At 40.8% G+C, this 12475-nt stretch overlaps 1 protein-coding gene across 1 annotated transcript; it reads left to right on the forward strand.

Annotated features, from left to right (window-relative positions):
• The first annotated feature begins 1447 nt into the window (after positions 1-1447).
• opn8b (opsin 8, group member b) lies at positions 1448-10852 on the forward strand. Its single transcript, XM_076083994.1, has 4 exons — positions 1448-1517; positions 7261-7554; positions 9590-9918; positions 10520-10852. Exons 1-4 carry the CDS (start codon positions 1448-1450, stop codon positions 10850-10852), a joined length of 1026 nt encoding a protein of 341 aa, XP_075940109.1.
• The last annotated feature ends 1623 nt before the right edge of the window (positions 10853-12475 follow it).

Raw genomic sequence — 12475 nt, forward strand, 5'->3', positions numbered from 1 at the left:
GATGAGGTTGTAAAATGTTACATCTGCGCCCCGAGACTGTCTGAACAATGAGGGTCTCCACAATGGATTTTATGGAAAAACTAGATCAATCTCCAAGATAAGGCCCCTTTTTCCTGACATTTGTCAGAAAAACATCTTTGTTACTTCCCTTTCAATGATTATGTCACTCAACAGGCTGTGGATTTCCGATAAGAGAAAACCGTCATAAATTAGTTCCATAACTGTGGCTCATGTTGATGCAAAGCTTACTGAAGTCCCTCCAGATGTAATTAATTGAGATAAAAGTATACAGTGAGAGCTGTAAATTAGAGCTGTGAGGGGCTGCTTCATAGTGCAGTGACTCGGACGTATGTTGTCAAAGCGCCTGAAATGAACAGATCAAGAAAAAGGTTTCCTTCTGCGCGTTCATCTTGTCTTGCATAACTGAATGCTGGGAAGCCGATCCTATTGAACATTACAGGCAACAAACATGGCCGTCGCCAGGATTTTAGATAATCTGAAGTCCCATAATGATGACACACTTGAAATCTTAAAGGAAAATAGAATTTAGTCATTTCACACTGAGCCAGCATTCTCACCCGAGCATATAGTGTTCTTTCAAATTACCAGGAAGTAAGATTTAGGCAGGTAAGTGTAGGTAAAAGAACATGGTTGACGTTAAGTTCACCGACTAGCGACTAACTTACGGCGAATATCAACATTTACTTACAGTTTCACACGGGACACTAACAGCGGCCATCTTGAGTGAAAGTCCTGTTTGTTATCCTCTCCCGCCTTTCCTTTCTGCAAGAAATCTCATGAGGTTTAGGCAACAACTCTACTTATATAAAATACCATGATTTGGGTTCAAATAAACTATTTCTGGCAGAAAGCCCTGAAGGCAAACTTCAAAAAGACTGTGTGGTAACATGGTTTGTGGAGAACCGTTGTTTTTCTGCAACCAGAAGTGACGGGTGGAGCTAAGTACAACCAAAGGCTGAGTAAAGCAATTTTTGCAGGTTAAAAAAGGAATTGGCTTCACTTTCCTTTTCCTTTTCATGTTCTTTTTAAAAAATGTTTTAAATATTAAGAATGATAAATTGGTAATGTAACACTAATTTAGAGACTCCACTTTTTCCCTCACTTTGAGGAGCTAATGAGTCCAACGCGCAGCCTCACAGTGGAGACTTGATGGTTGCTCTGCCCTTCAGAACGTGAAGCCCCCTCTCGACGCACCTTATTCAATCCATTCAGCTGGTTCAGAGGACGCCAGTGCGCATGCAGCGCTGCGGCCGGAGGACCAATAGGCTACTTGAGGACAGATGGATTTGACGCCGGGGCGCATCAACAGCGGCACATTTTGACTTTTTCTTCATTCCATGAAGACGGATCATTTATTCTCTGCTATTATTATTATTATTATTATTATTATTATTATTAATATTCTCTGTTACTGATCAGAGTCCTCATGGATATCTACACCTCCACGTTATCACCAGCGGTGGACATCGGCGCAGGTTGTTATCTGCTGTTTGTAGGTGAGTTAAAAGCCGCGCGTAAGCTTGAGTAAACAAAACAAAAAAATACCTGATATAGTTGGCTCAGTTATGTGTGAAAACTCTAACATTTTTCCATAATCCATTTTTACGCACATTCCTGCTGAAGGATAAACGTCTCTTTGAAATTCTGAAGTCTACCAGTTTTCTCTTCTAACGTTTTGCTTCCTCTTCTGAAACTTTCAGACACTTGTTTTCAAAGCGAGCTTAAAGCAAGCTTAAATGGGTATCCAAGCACACAATAGGGTCCCCACAACGACAACCGTTCAGTTTTAAGACTTCAATTAAGATTCGTCATGATTAAGGTTAGAGAATGTCTCCAGAGAGGAATGTCCTCCAAAGTGACAAAAGACAAATGAGTCTGTGTGTAAGAGGGCAGCCTGATGGTATTATGCTTTATATATAGCCTATATCCAGCGCTATAATGGAGTTAATTAGTGGGAACATGAAGTCCCTTCATGTGGACTATAAAGAAGACAGATTGGTGAGCATTGGATTGGATGTTATTCTCTCACTGCTAAATTCACAGCACAGGTGAGATATTTGAACTGTAACTCCACATGTACGTGTCCCACACTCATTTCCATTTCACATAGCTGACAGTAAAACCAGCTTCAATCATCTGCATGCAGTTGGATTCCTGCAGCTCGCAACTGCTCACGTCCTCCCTCAGGAGTTATCTCATCCCACACAGCCAATAAGATCAAGCAGGTGTATTCATGGCATGTGACACACACAGAAACTGCTGCCGCACATAATAACTGTCTTTTTATGAGGCAGTACATGTGTTGAATAACTGACAGCAGATTGATAGATTGAAACAGACAGCTGACCCGGATGCAGAATGGGGCAATGCAATAAAAATCCATCATGCAATAAGACCATTTGTTTCCTGTAGCAGACTAAAGGACTTGGTGTAGACCTCCTGGTTGAGCGTTGACATTGTCTTCACATCTGCAGTTCATCAATGCTCATTCCCTCCTCCTCCACCTGAAGGAGTATTGTGGCCGATTCTGTCTTTGTAGTCGATTTAACATGAAAATAAATCAGACTTTATTTAGAAATGGCAACCAATTCAACACCATTAATATATAACATATTGTATAACATGTGGTAAAGAACTCGACTCCTGGTTCCCTTCTGTGACCTTTTTTTGTTTTGTTGGTGCAATATGACAACAGCCAACATGACATGAGACATTTATATGGGAGGAAAGCTAATTACCTATAATGTTATATTGGTGTTAGTTGAACCTGTGGTGGTGTGTCCGTATGTCCCTGTTAGTGTGAGAGAGAGTGTTCAAATGAAATAATAAATAAATAAATAAAAATATTAATGAAAGCAAAAATGAGGGTAGGAAAAAGGTAAAAAGAGATTTTGTTCTAAGAATGACATTTTGGTGTTTTTTATTGCTGTGTAAATTACACAATGCAGTGCTGACGATTACTTGTTACGAGGTGTACACTACTTATTTATTTCACACCTTGTTGTGAGTGTGTTTCTGATTTCTTGTTAAAGGAATTTGGGTTTGAGGATTATCATCATTGAGGGTTGCTGTAAATTGAAAATGTTTCAATATCAAACTTTAAAGGGGACATCTGATGCTGATTTCCAGGTTCATACATTTTTACGTTCTTTAATGTTAAAAAAAAAACTCTTGATTTTCCTCATACTGCCCGTCTGAATACACCTGTCTTTGCCTTCTGTCTCAAACGCTCCGTTTTAGCCCATTTCAACGGAGTTGGGTTGCTTGGAAACAGTTTGGGTCCATGTTTACTTCCTGTCAGCTGATGTCACTGCAACAGTAAATAGACTGCGACACATTTCCAGAGTTTACGTTTAAAAATATAGATATTGATATTGAAAGGAAAACCTCACAGCTCGTTTGAAGGCACAGTTTTCTGAAAACCAGCGGTGTTTATTCCTCCATGGATTGAGCGTTTTGATACTTTCACAGTATTTATGTAGCACTTAGACCTGCTCTATAATAAATAAATGAAAGAAGACGTAAAAATCTCACTTTTTACAATATGGGACCTTTAAGATTTATGATATGACAAACCTGCAAACAATACAAGAGTATGTTAAAATATGTCTTTTGTTAAAGTGTCTATTGAAAGGGAACGTCATACATAACACAGATTGTGAACTGTGAGCACAATTATTGCAATGGGCTCTGGAGAACGTTCAAACACCTTGTTGTGGCTGTGATTGGGGGCGGGGACGAACATGTAACACTTACTTCTCTCATTGGCATCGGATTAGAGTGTCAGAGTGTAACATGACGGCTCTGATTCAGGCCATGGGGACAAGCCTCTCAGATGCTTTGAACAAACTGCACAGAAGTGAGGCGTAATGAAGAAGCTAATAAAGCTCACGACACATACAAAAAGTATCATACCGAGTGTCAGGCAGTGCTCGTGGACCTACCAATTATATTCAACGGTTCTATAGAAGCTCAAAACCGTCAAAAGAATATAGCAGTGTTAAACAAGTACAACTTGTTTATTTTGTGTACCCAATTCAAACCTTAATATCTTAATAGAACTATGTCAATATAACTAAAACACACGTTGACCCTTTATGAATCATGGTGCAAGTCAAAGTTGTTTTTGATATAACTATTTATGCAACTGTTAACTATATTGCTCAGTAAGACTGACAATAAAGTTTTAATTTAAGAAACAAATAGAAGACGCTCCACTGCTCAACCAAAAAAAAAAGAATCAGACTATTCCATTTAAGCCAAGAGAAAGATAACAGACGATACCCTGACCCCCTAATAACTTCCATACAGTCCCTTAAGTCTTATATTATGAAAAACGTCTATATCCTGGTCTTTGTACAAGCACGTGATGGGGCCCAGTAAAGTCTCTGCCTGCCTCAGGGTGGACAATGCGGCCAGCTACTACTGATTTAATGGATTTAAAAAAAAGAAAAGAATAAATACATAAATTTAGAATATTATATATTTAAAGTCAGCCCACTTTTACTAATCCTGTATCCGCACGGCCGGGTTTCAGCCGGGACACTGAATGAGTCCGAGATTCCATAGGGATCTTTTAACCATTCTTTGGAACAATCCGTCACAAAGTTCTATAAACGTGCACGAGCATCTTGGGAAGACAGTAAGATTGTCGCGCGTGACGTGGAAGCACACTGCCCTCCTAATATGGTCATTCTACTCGGCTTGACTGTTTAGAAAAAAAGACTCCACACGATGTTAAAATGTGGAGATTAAACGCTCTAGAGAAGATCCAAGATATTTCTCACAAAATACAACCATTAAAATATGAAGCGTTATTATTATTCATTAAACCATCCATCATATTTGAACAGACGTCTTTTACGCTTCACTGTTGCTTTTGAGTGTTGGCAATGTCCATAACGTCCATCTGTCTCCCCGCCAATGCCCCATTCTCCACCCTCCCCCACTGCTCCCTTTACTCACCCCCATTAGACCATTATTGAGCCCTTGTTACCATTATTATGAAGTAAGCATCCTCATCTGACTCATCTGTCCATTTTTCAGTATAGAATTACTGTTTTCCGACTGTTCCACCAGGCAGATGCCCCTTCTTGAACCTTTCTAAATAAGTGCCCTCTTTACACACCTATTGATTATCCTTGGTTTTAGTGAATGTCCACAAAATGTGTGTGTGTGTGTGTGTGTGTGTGTGTGTGTGTGTGTGTGTGTGTGTGTGTGTGTGTGTGTGTGTGTGTGTGTGTGTGTGTGTGTGTGTGTGTGTGTGGCGTCCCATTTTTCTGCTAAAACCAAAGGTTAGAAATTAGATTTCCTAGACTTAATAAGGGCTGGTTCTTCCGAAGGCAACATTCATTTTTAGGAGAGAGTCACCGATTCAGAATTTCATAACCTTCTTTTTATAGAACATGGTTTTTTTTAAGGTCTGCATCCCTGTACGCCTCAGTGAACTGTCTAAAACCCACTTTCCTTATAAACATAAGCAGTGACGGTTACTATTGATTCTCGATTGGCCCGGCTGCACTTTCATGAAAGTGATTATCGGCGAGCTGTAAGTTGATGGGTCACTATTCATTGTGCTTAAGTAGTCCTACAGCTGATGCTGTCCGGTTCAGAGTCAGTTTGGGGAAGATAGATATCGAGAGCAAAAGAGGTTACAGACCGAATGGGTCTGTCTTGGTGTTAGAGGATATAGAAAAATGTGTTTCAACTTCAGTTTTATCTCAATTGTATCACATTTAACCATAAACCTCCCAAATAAGTGACGCAAATGTGGTGATAATGATATGAAAAGCCTGTTTTAATTTGAAAGGCTGTTAGCTTACAAGCTCTTTGAGTGAATCTCTACCGGCAGAGGTGGTGGACATTTTGCGTTGACAAGACAAGTTACCGTCAGCAAGAGTGCGAGAGTTTGGAACGTGACGCCACTGTGGAGTTCAAGATGCTGAGAAATTATTCATCACCTGTCAAAACCAGAAGCTGAACTGAACTGGTTCAGCTATAGGCGACAGAGAGTGAGCACACAGAGTGCTTCTGGGCTGATGTATTTTTTAGGCTAACAGGAAGGTTCGCGTCGCACTGGTTCCCTTCACAGAAAGCCCACGGGATGTTTAGGTTATTATTATCATAACCTCTGTGGCAAACTAACTTTTATGATACTTACACATTTGTTCAACAAGAAAATTTCCCCAAATTAACCCGACTTATAGGATTTTTGGAGCCTAAACGCAAACGGCAGAAGCAAACAAACTACTCTGTGGTCGAATTTCCCCAGAGGTTATTTATTGATGTATTTTACATAGAAGCTGAAACATGAATTAGTCTGAATGCGCTGAATGTTACTTCAGTTTGTTTGCTACCTTCTCAGAGTTGCTGATTGCCACCTGAAAGCAGATGAATTGGTGCTGGAAAACTGTCAGCAATTGAGAACTCTGAAAATTGGCATATGAGTTTGTGAGGTGTCAGAATGCATTAGGCTCCAGGAACTCATGGGGTAGACCACACCGCAGTTGGTAACGTCCAAGGTTAAAGGTCAAGTCTAAAACTGAAAAAAATGTATTTCAGCTAGTAAAACTTGCAGCCTTTTAGGCTAATGCAGCAGTATATGTACAGAGGAGGTGTTAGTCCCCAAGGTTTTGCTCCATGCATTACTAATGGCCATGTGGGCCGAGATGAAAGCTCCTATGAAATTTTAAAAACCTAACGGGAGAATTTAATTCCCTCTGAGTCGTCGTCTTCTCCTGAGCCAGTTGAGGCGTTCATGCTCTGGAAATGGGATTGACTGCATTTCCTGTCTCACTGTATAAATTGACACATTTTCTCAGAGGTGCTGTGGCATGAGGTGTCGAATGCAACCCTCCCCGCCATCTCAATGCAGCAGTAGCCTGCCTGTGTAGTTGGGTACAGTTGGAAGAGGTCAGGCGCTTACTGCGAGACTTCCTGTCCCATTCCATGAGGGGGAAAAACAGTGCAAAATACCCCTCGAAACCTATTAGAAAACTGTTCTAACTGGAATTAAGGCTGTGTGTTAGTTTGTGTTTGGTAAATTATATCTTGAGGTTTGCCTATAGGGACAGCATTACCCAACACAGAACAAAGATATTCTGATAACACTAACGGCAAAGAAAACAGCTACAACTAAATCAGGCGTCTTTGTGCATTGAATTGATCAACATTGTTCATTCAAACTATGTCCTTTCATTCCCTCCCCTCTCTGTCCCTTCCCCCTCTTGTCTGTCTCAGCTGTCTTCTCCATCATAGGAAACCTGCTGGTCCTCATCATGGCAGTCAAAAGGTCCTCAAGGATGAAACCGCCGGAGCTGCTGAGCGTGAATCTGGCGGTGACAGACCTGGGAGCAGCTGTCACCATGTACCCCCTGGCTGTGGCCTCAGCCTGGAGACACCGCTGGCTCGGGGGAGATGCTATCTGCGTTTATTACGCCATGGCAGGGTTCTTCTTCGGCATCGCCAGCATCATGAGCCTGACCGGCTTGGCCATAGTGCGCTTCATTGTGTCCCTCAATCTGCATTCACCCAGTGAGTAATTCAAGGCTAAAAAATCACTGATAAGAACACCTGATGATTTAAAAGTTGTCACTTGGAGGATATCACGATGCAAATGTTACGCAGCACCTTCTAACTCGCGTGAACCCTGTTTTCAATGCTCCAAGAGACAATGCCATCATTATTCAAGGGGTGAATATGACTGTGGCGAGGGATTAGCAGTAGCGATGAAACCCTCATAAGAGCTAAGAATATTTCAGAAGACTTTTCAGTCAGTCTCCAAGGTTCTTCGAAAAGGAAAAATAACGTATCTGCTTTGTATTCAAAACGGCATTTGGTTGCTTCTACTTATTATTTCAAGCATTAGTATTTGAAATTGTATCAAAGTAGAAGTAGAAGTATGTGTACATTTTATTTGGACCTGTGGTAACCATCGGTGACTGATTTTCTACATAGTCGTGAAATATTTCGGTCTTTTATGGTTCTGTTTAAAAGCAGTAGTTTGGCATTTTGAGAAATAAGCTTTTTTTTCGCTTTATTTACAAGAGTTACGCAGATGAGGAGATTGATTCTATTCTCATGTTTGTCCAGTAAATAAATGGCTATGACCAGCAGCCAGTTAGCTTAGCTTAGCATAAAGACTGGAAACATAGGGAAAGAGTTAGCTGTCAATAGGTTAGTTACAGCTTCCGTCCGAGAAACAGGCACAACGTAGCCCTCTTGTCACCCTTGGACAGAGCCAGACTCTGCTACTCCAGTTTCCAATCTTTATGCTAAGCTAAGCTAACCAGCTGCTGTCTGTGGCCATATTTTACTGGACAGATATGACAGTGGTTGAGATCTTCCCATCCAATTCTCGGCAAGAAAGCAAATAAGCGTATTTCCCAACATGTCAAAATGTTCAAATGCCCCAGGTGATCACTTTTTGTTAAATGATCAACAATTCAGCTACGTATGTTACCATCCCGGCTCTCTCAATAATGTCGTGCCTTGACACTTAGAAACATATCAGAACACCCCATGTTGACTGTTAACCCTTTTCAAACTGACAATACCAACAATGAGCCTGATAAACAGACTGGTTTGACAGTACTGGCAGGAGATGAAGGAATTAACAGCAGGGGAAGGTTAAGGTTCTTGACTCCAGGCGTACCAAGAAGAACCTCCCGTGCTTACGTGCACATCAAACGTGTCATTTTTTTACATGTTGAAAAGAACCCCGCCTGCAAGCTATTATAGTAAAAACTACCAAGGCCATACTCATGACCCCCAGAGCTCTCCCCGTCATGACGCACTCACGGCTTAGAAATCCTGTAGAGCGTTTCCCTCAGAGGAAGCTTAGTGTTGTCTAGGACTTAGTACCAAAACTTTGATTTTGGCGACAACATTTTGGCCAGCCTGGTTTAAAAAAAGGTTGACGTGCACAGCTGTTACCCCGGTTACTCTGTGTATGCCGTGCGCTATTTTCGGCTTGACAGCGCGAAACATCACTCCAGTAAGAGACTGGAGAGCGGTGCGCTGTGATGGCTCTGTGTGCACTTATCTAACATGCACACATCAACCAAAACATGGGACACGTTTTTATTTAATTGCATGAATTACATCTAGTGCACACAAATGAGTAAAGTGTGCCCTCAATATATAATTTGTTTTCTCTACATAGCCGGATAATTTTATACTAAATACAAAGGATCTTATTAATGAGACGTCGTTATTTATGTCTTATTTGAATCTGCTGTTGGTGCTTCTTAATTTGTTGTTTTATAGCCATGTGATTGTCTTTGTCTGTTTTTGAATTTACATATATGCAGATTATGTTCTTGTGTATGTTTGTGCACATATACAGTACATCCACTAATCTTTGTATATGTATATTTAACCAGATACTGTTGCCTTTTTGCAGTCTACGTCTCCTTTTGAGAAATTCAGGAATATAGCCTCTCTTTTGCATAACATGTAAGCTGCTCCACATAAGTGCCTTAATAAAAGGGCTGCCTGTCTATAACATACACGGTTAGACAACAAAAGAAGCAACAAAACGACCAACCTTTCCTTTTCTTCTCTGCAGATGAGAAAGTTGGCTGGAAGAAGGTGAAGATGCTGTGCTTGTTGACTTGGCTGTACGCTCTGGTCTGGGCTGTGTTCCCCTTCATGGGTTGGGGACGGTACGGCCCGGAGCCCTTCGGCCTGTCCTGCTCTCTTGCCTGGGGACAAATGAAACACGAGGGCTTCTCTTTCGTCATCTCCATGTTCTCCTTTAACCTCATCCTACCTTGTGTCATCATCGTCTGCTGTTACTTTGGCATCGCCTTCAAGCTTTATTTCACCTACAGAAAGTCAAGCAACAACAGCAACCGAATCCCCAACATTGTCAAGCGCCATCGAAGGCTGTTAGTGGTGAGTCATCATTATAGGTCTGGGGACTCTCTGTGTAGGTTGGAGTGGTGTCCGTCTGCGAACTTCAAGAGAGGGGGGCGTAGCGTGAGGGGGGCGACTCCTGATGTTGCAGCTGTGGCTTGCTTGTTAACTGGCTAGCTAGTCGAGTTCCACCATGCTGTCGTGCTACAGGACAAAGTTGGCTGGAAAAAAACTAAATTCTCCAAATGAATCCTCCAACCCTCAAGTAATTTATTTGAAGATTGTGTATATACTGTACATACATATATATTCTTAATAACCCCTTGGAGTACAAGTAGCCTACCCCTGGTTGTGAATCACTGGTAAAGAGGCTTTTAAAGCCACTCGTGGCCAACAATCTGTCAATTGTTTAATAACCGGTGGAATCTATTGTTTGGATTGTATAATTAACAGAGAAAATAAAGGTCAACATTTTTTTCATATAAAACCTCAACAGATGGAAGGTGAAGGCGTCTAGCTGAAGCTAATGTGCAGCCCTGTCCAAACTAAACAAACAAATGGACAAAAAGTGGCTTTCAAATTTGACTTTTTCTACATCATGTTGGACTTTAGCTGACTCTATCCTCTTGTTCTATTGCAGATCGCTGTGGTTATAAGCTTAGGCTTCATAGTCTGCTGGTCGCCCTATGCTATAGTAAGCATGTGGTCTATTTTACAAGACAGTAGCAGCATCCCACCTGAAGTCAGTCTCCTGCCGTGCATGTTTGCAAAGAGCTCCACCGTATACAACCCTTTGATCTACTACATCTTCAGCCAAAGATTCAGAAAGGAGGTAAAGCAGCTGTGGCTGCACTTCGTCTCGACCCTGTGCCACGTCTCCAACAGCATCAATGACACCGGCATTTATACGGTTAGCACTACCGGTAAGTCCAATGTGGAAGTACTGTCTACTTTAGAAGAGATCACGGAGTGAAAGAATTTGGATTGAGAGACAAGAAAGACTTTTTAGCCTCATAAAGTGTTGTCTCACAAACGTTGTAGGTTTTGTCTTTTGTCCAGTACAACAGGTGTGTGCTATTATAACATTACAAGCAGGTTAGCCCTGGCCTCTTATGTGTGCGGCCACAATGAATGAATGGGAGGGCATGTTTGCACAATATGTTAAAATGCTGTGAAAGTTAAGCCAACCAAGCTATAGATTAGAGTTAACTCTGTGCTTATAGGTGGCTATAAAATCAACCTTTATTTTCACACAATACAAACCAAAGGTTGTACAGAATATGACAACAACAAGAGGTGTTTACTTTAATGCTTCAGGTTTAATCTGTGATAGATCTTTCTTTTTTTTACACTACATCAGTATCTTCCAGGAAATGTTGATTAAGTGACAGATGGTAGATCATGTTTCATAAGTCTGCCTCTGAAAATGTTTACAAGAATAACACATGTTGTTCGTGTTTACCCTGTCTAATGAATGTACGTTCTCCTATCATTTGTTGCAGCAATCTAAATGTTGTATAGTATAAGGAATGTGACCAGCTATTATATTTTAAGGATAAGATACGATTGTCACTATTCTTTTCATCTTTGTATTACAAACTAATTTGGACCAAAACCAAACGTTTTATTTATTTTAATTGTCACGTATAGCCATTAGACTGGTTCATGTCAGCAAAATGCTTTTATGGCTCTTTTTTGTACAGTTTGATATTTTGGGAAATATGCTCATTTGGTTTCTTATTGAGGATTTGATAAGAAGATTGACACCACTTTCATTTTTGAGTATGATAAATATGACGCTATAGCCAGCTAGCTTAGCCTAGCACTCTATAAGCGCTTGTTTTTGCCACTGACAGGCTCAGAATGTTATTATAAGTGTCTGATAACATTATGAAAGGATGCTACGGATGATTTTGAAAATATGGATGCGATGCCAGATTTCAGAAGGAGACTTCTCCTAGCTGTTGCCAGTCTTTGTGCTAAGCTAAGGCAAGCTAACTAGCTGCTGGTGGTGGCTTTATGTTAATTACACAGATACAAGGGTGGTATCAAGCCTGTCCTTTATTTCTCAAAGAGAAAGCAAGTAAGTCGATTTCCCAAAACGTCTATCTTTTTATTTGAACGTTTTTGAACATGGAGTTGAGCTAAACAGTTCACGGGTGACTTTGGAAACAGTGGTGAATAAAACAGTCGGCTAACTCTCGTGTTCTGGAGCTTTCGACCGCATCTCACAGTCCTCATTAGTATATTGGGTTTGCTCAGTTACCGTGAAACTTCTAAGTGGACGAGAAGTCTTATAGGTGCTCAGAATGACAGAAGGTTTGAACCTCTACAGTTCCATGGCACTGGACAAATGCTGCCTCCCAACGAGAGCCATGTGATGCAGTCGAAGGCGCCAGAATGATCGAGTTACTCGACCTTTGGGATAGTTTCGTCAGTAACAATGTTAGTTCTAAGTCACAAAAAGCTACCTCAAGCTCTGACTTTACAGTTAGTGCGTGTTAAACATTTTGTTTTTTGGCCTTTTAATTGGATTTGTTATATAGATATATGTAGAGGATAAAATCAAGCTTTATTTAAATCATTTGCAACTTTG

The sequence above is a fragment of the Anarhichas minor genome, unplaced genomic scaffold (assembly GCF_050575085.1).
Source record: "Anarhichas minor isolate MPS153535 unplaced genomic scaffold, ASM5057508v1 ptg000136l, whole genome shotgun sequence".
NCBI lineage: Eukaryota > Metazoa > Chordata > Actinopteri > Perciformes > Anarhichadidae > Anarhichas > Anarhichas minor.

Bases quoted from the DNA above. Each gene is read 5' to 3' on its own strand.
- opn8b (XM_076083994.1), top strand. From the start codon at position 1,448: ATGGATATCTACACCTCCACGTTATCACCAGCGGTGGACATCGGCGCA. The intron at 1,518-7,260 runs GTGAGTTAAAAG...TGTCTGTCTCAG, and splicing joins TTGTTATCTGCTGTTTGTAG to CTGTCTTCTCCATCATAGGA. The intron at 7,555-9,589 runs GTGAGTAATTCA...TCTTCTCTGCAG, and splicing joins CCTCAATCTGCATTCACCCA to ATGAGAAAGTTGGCTGGAAG.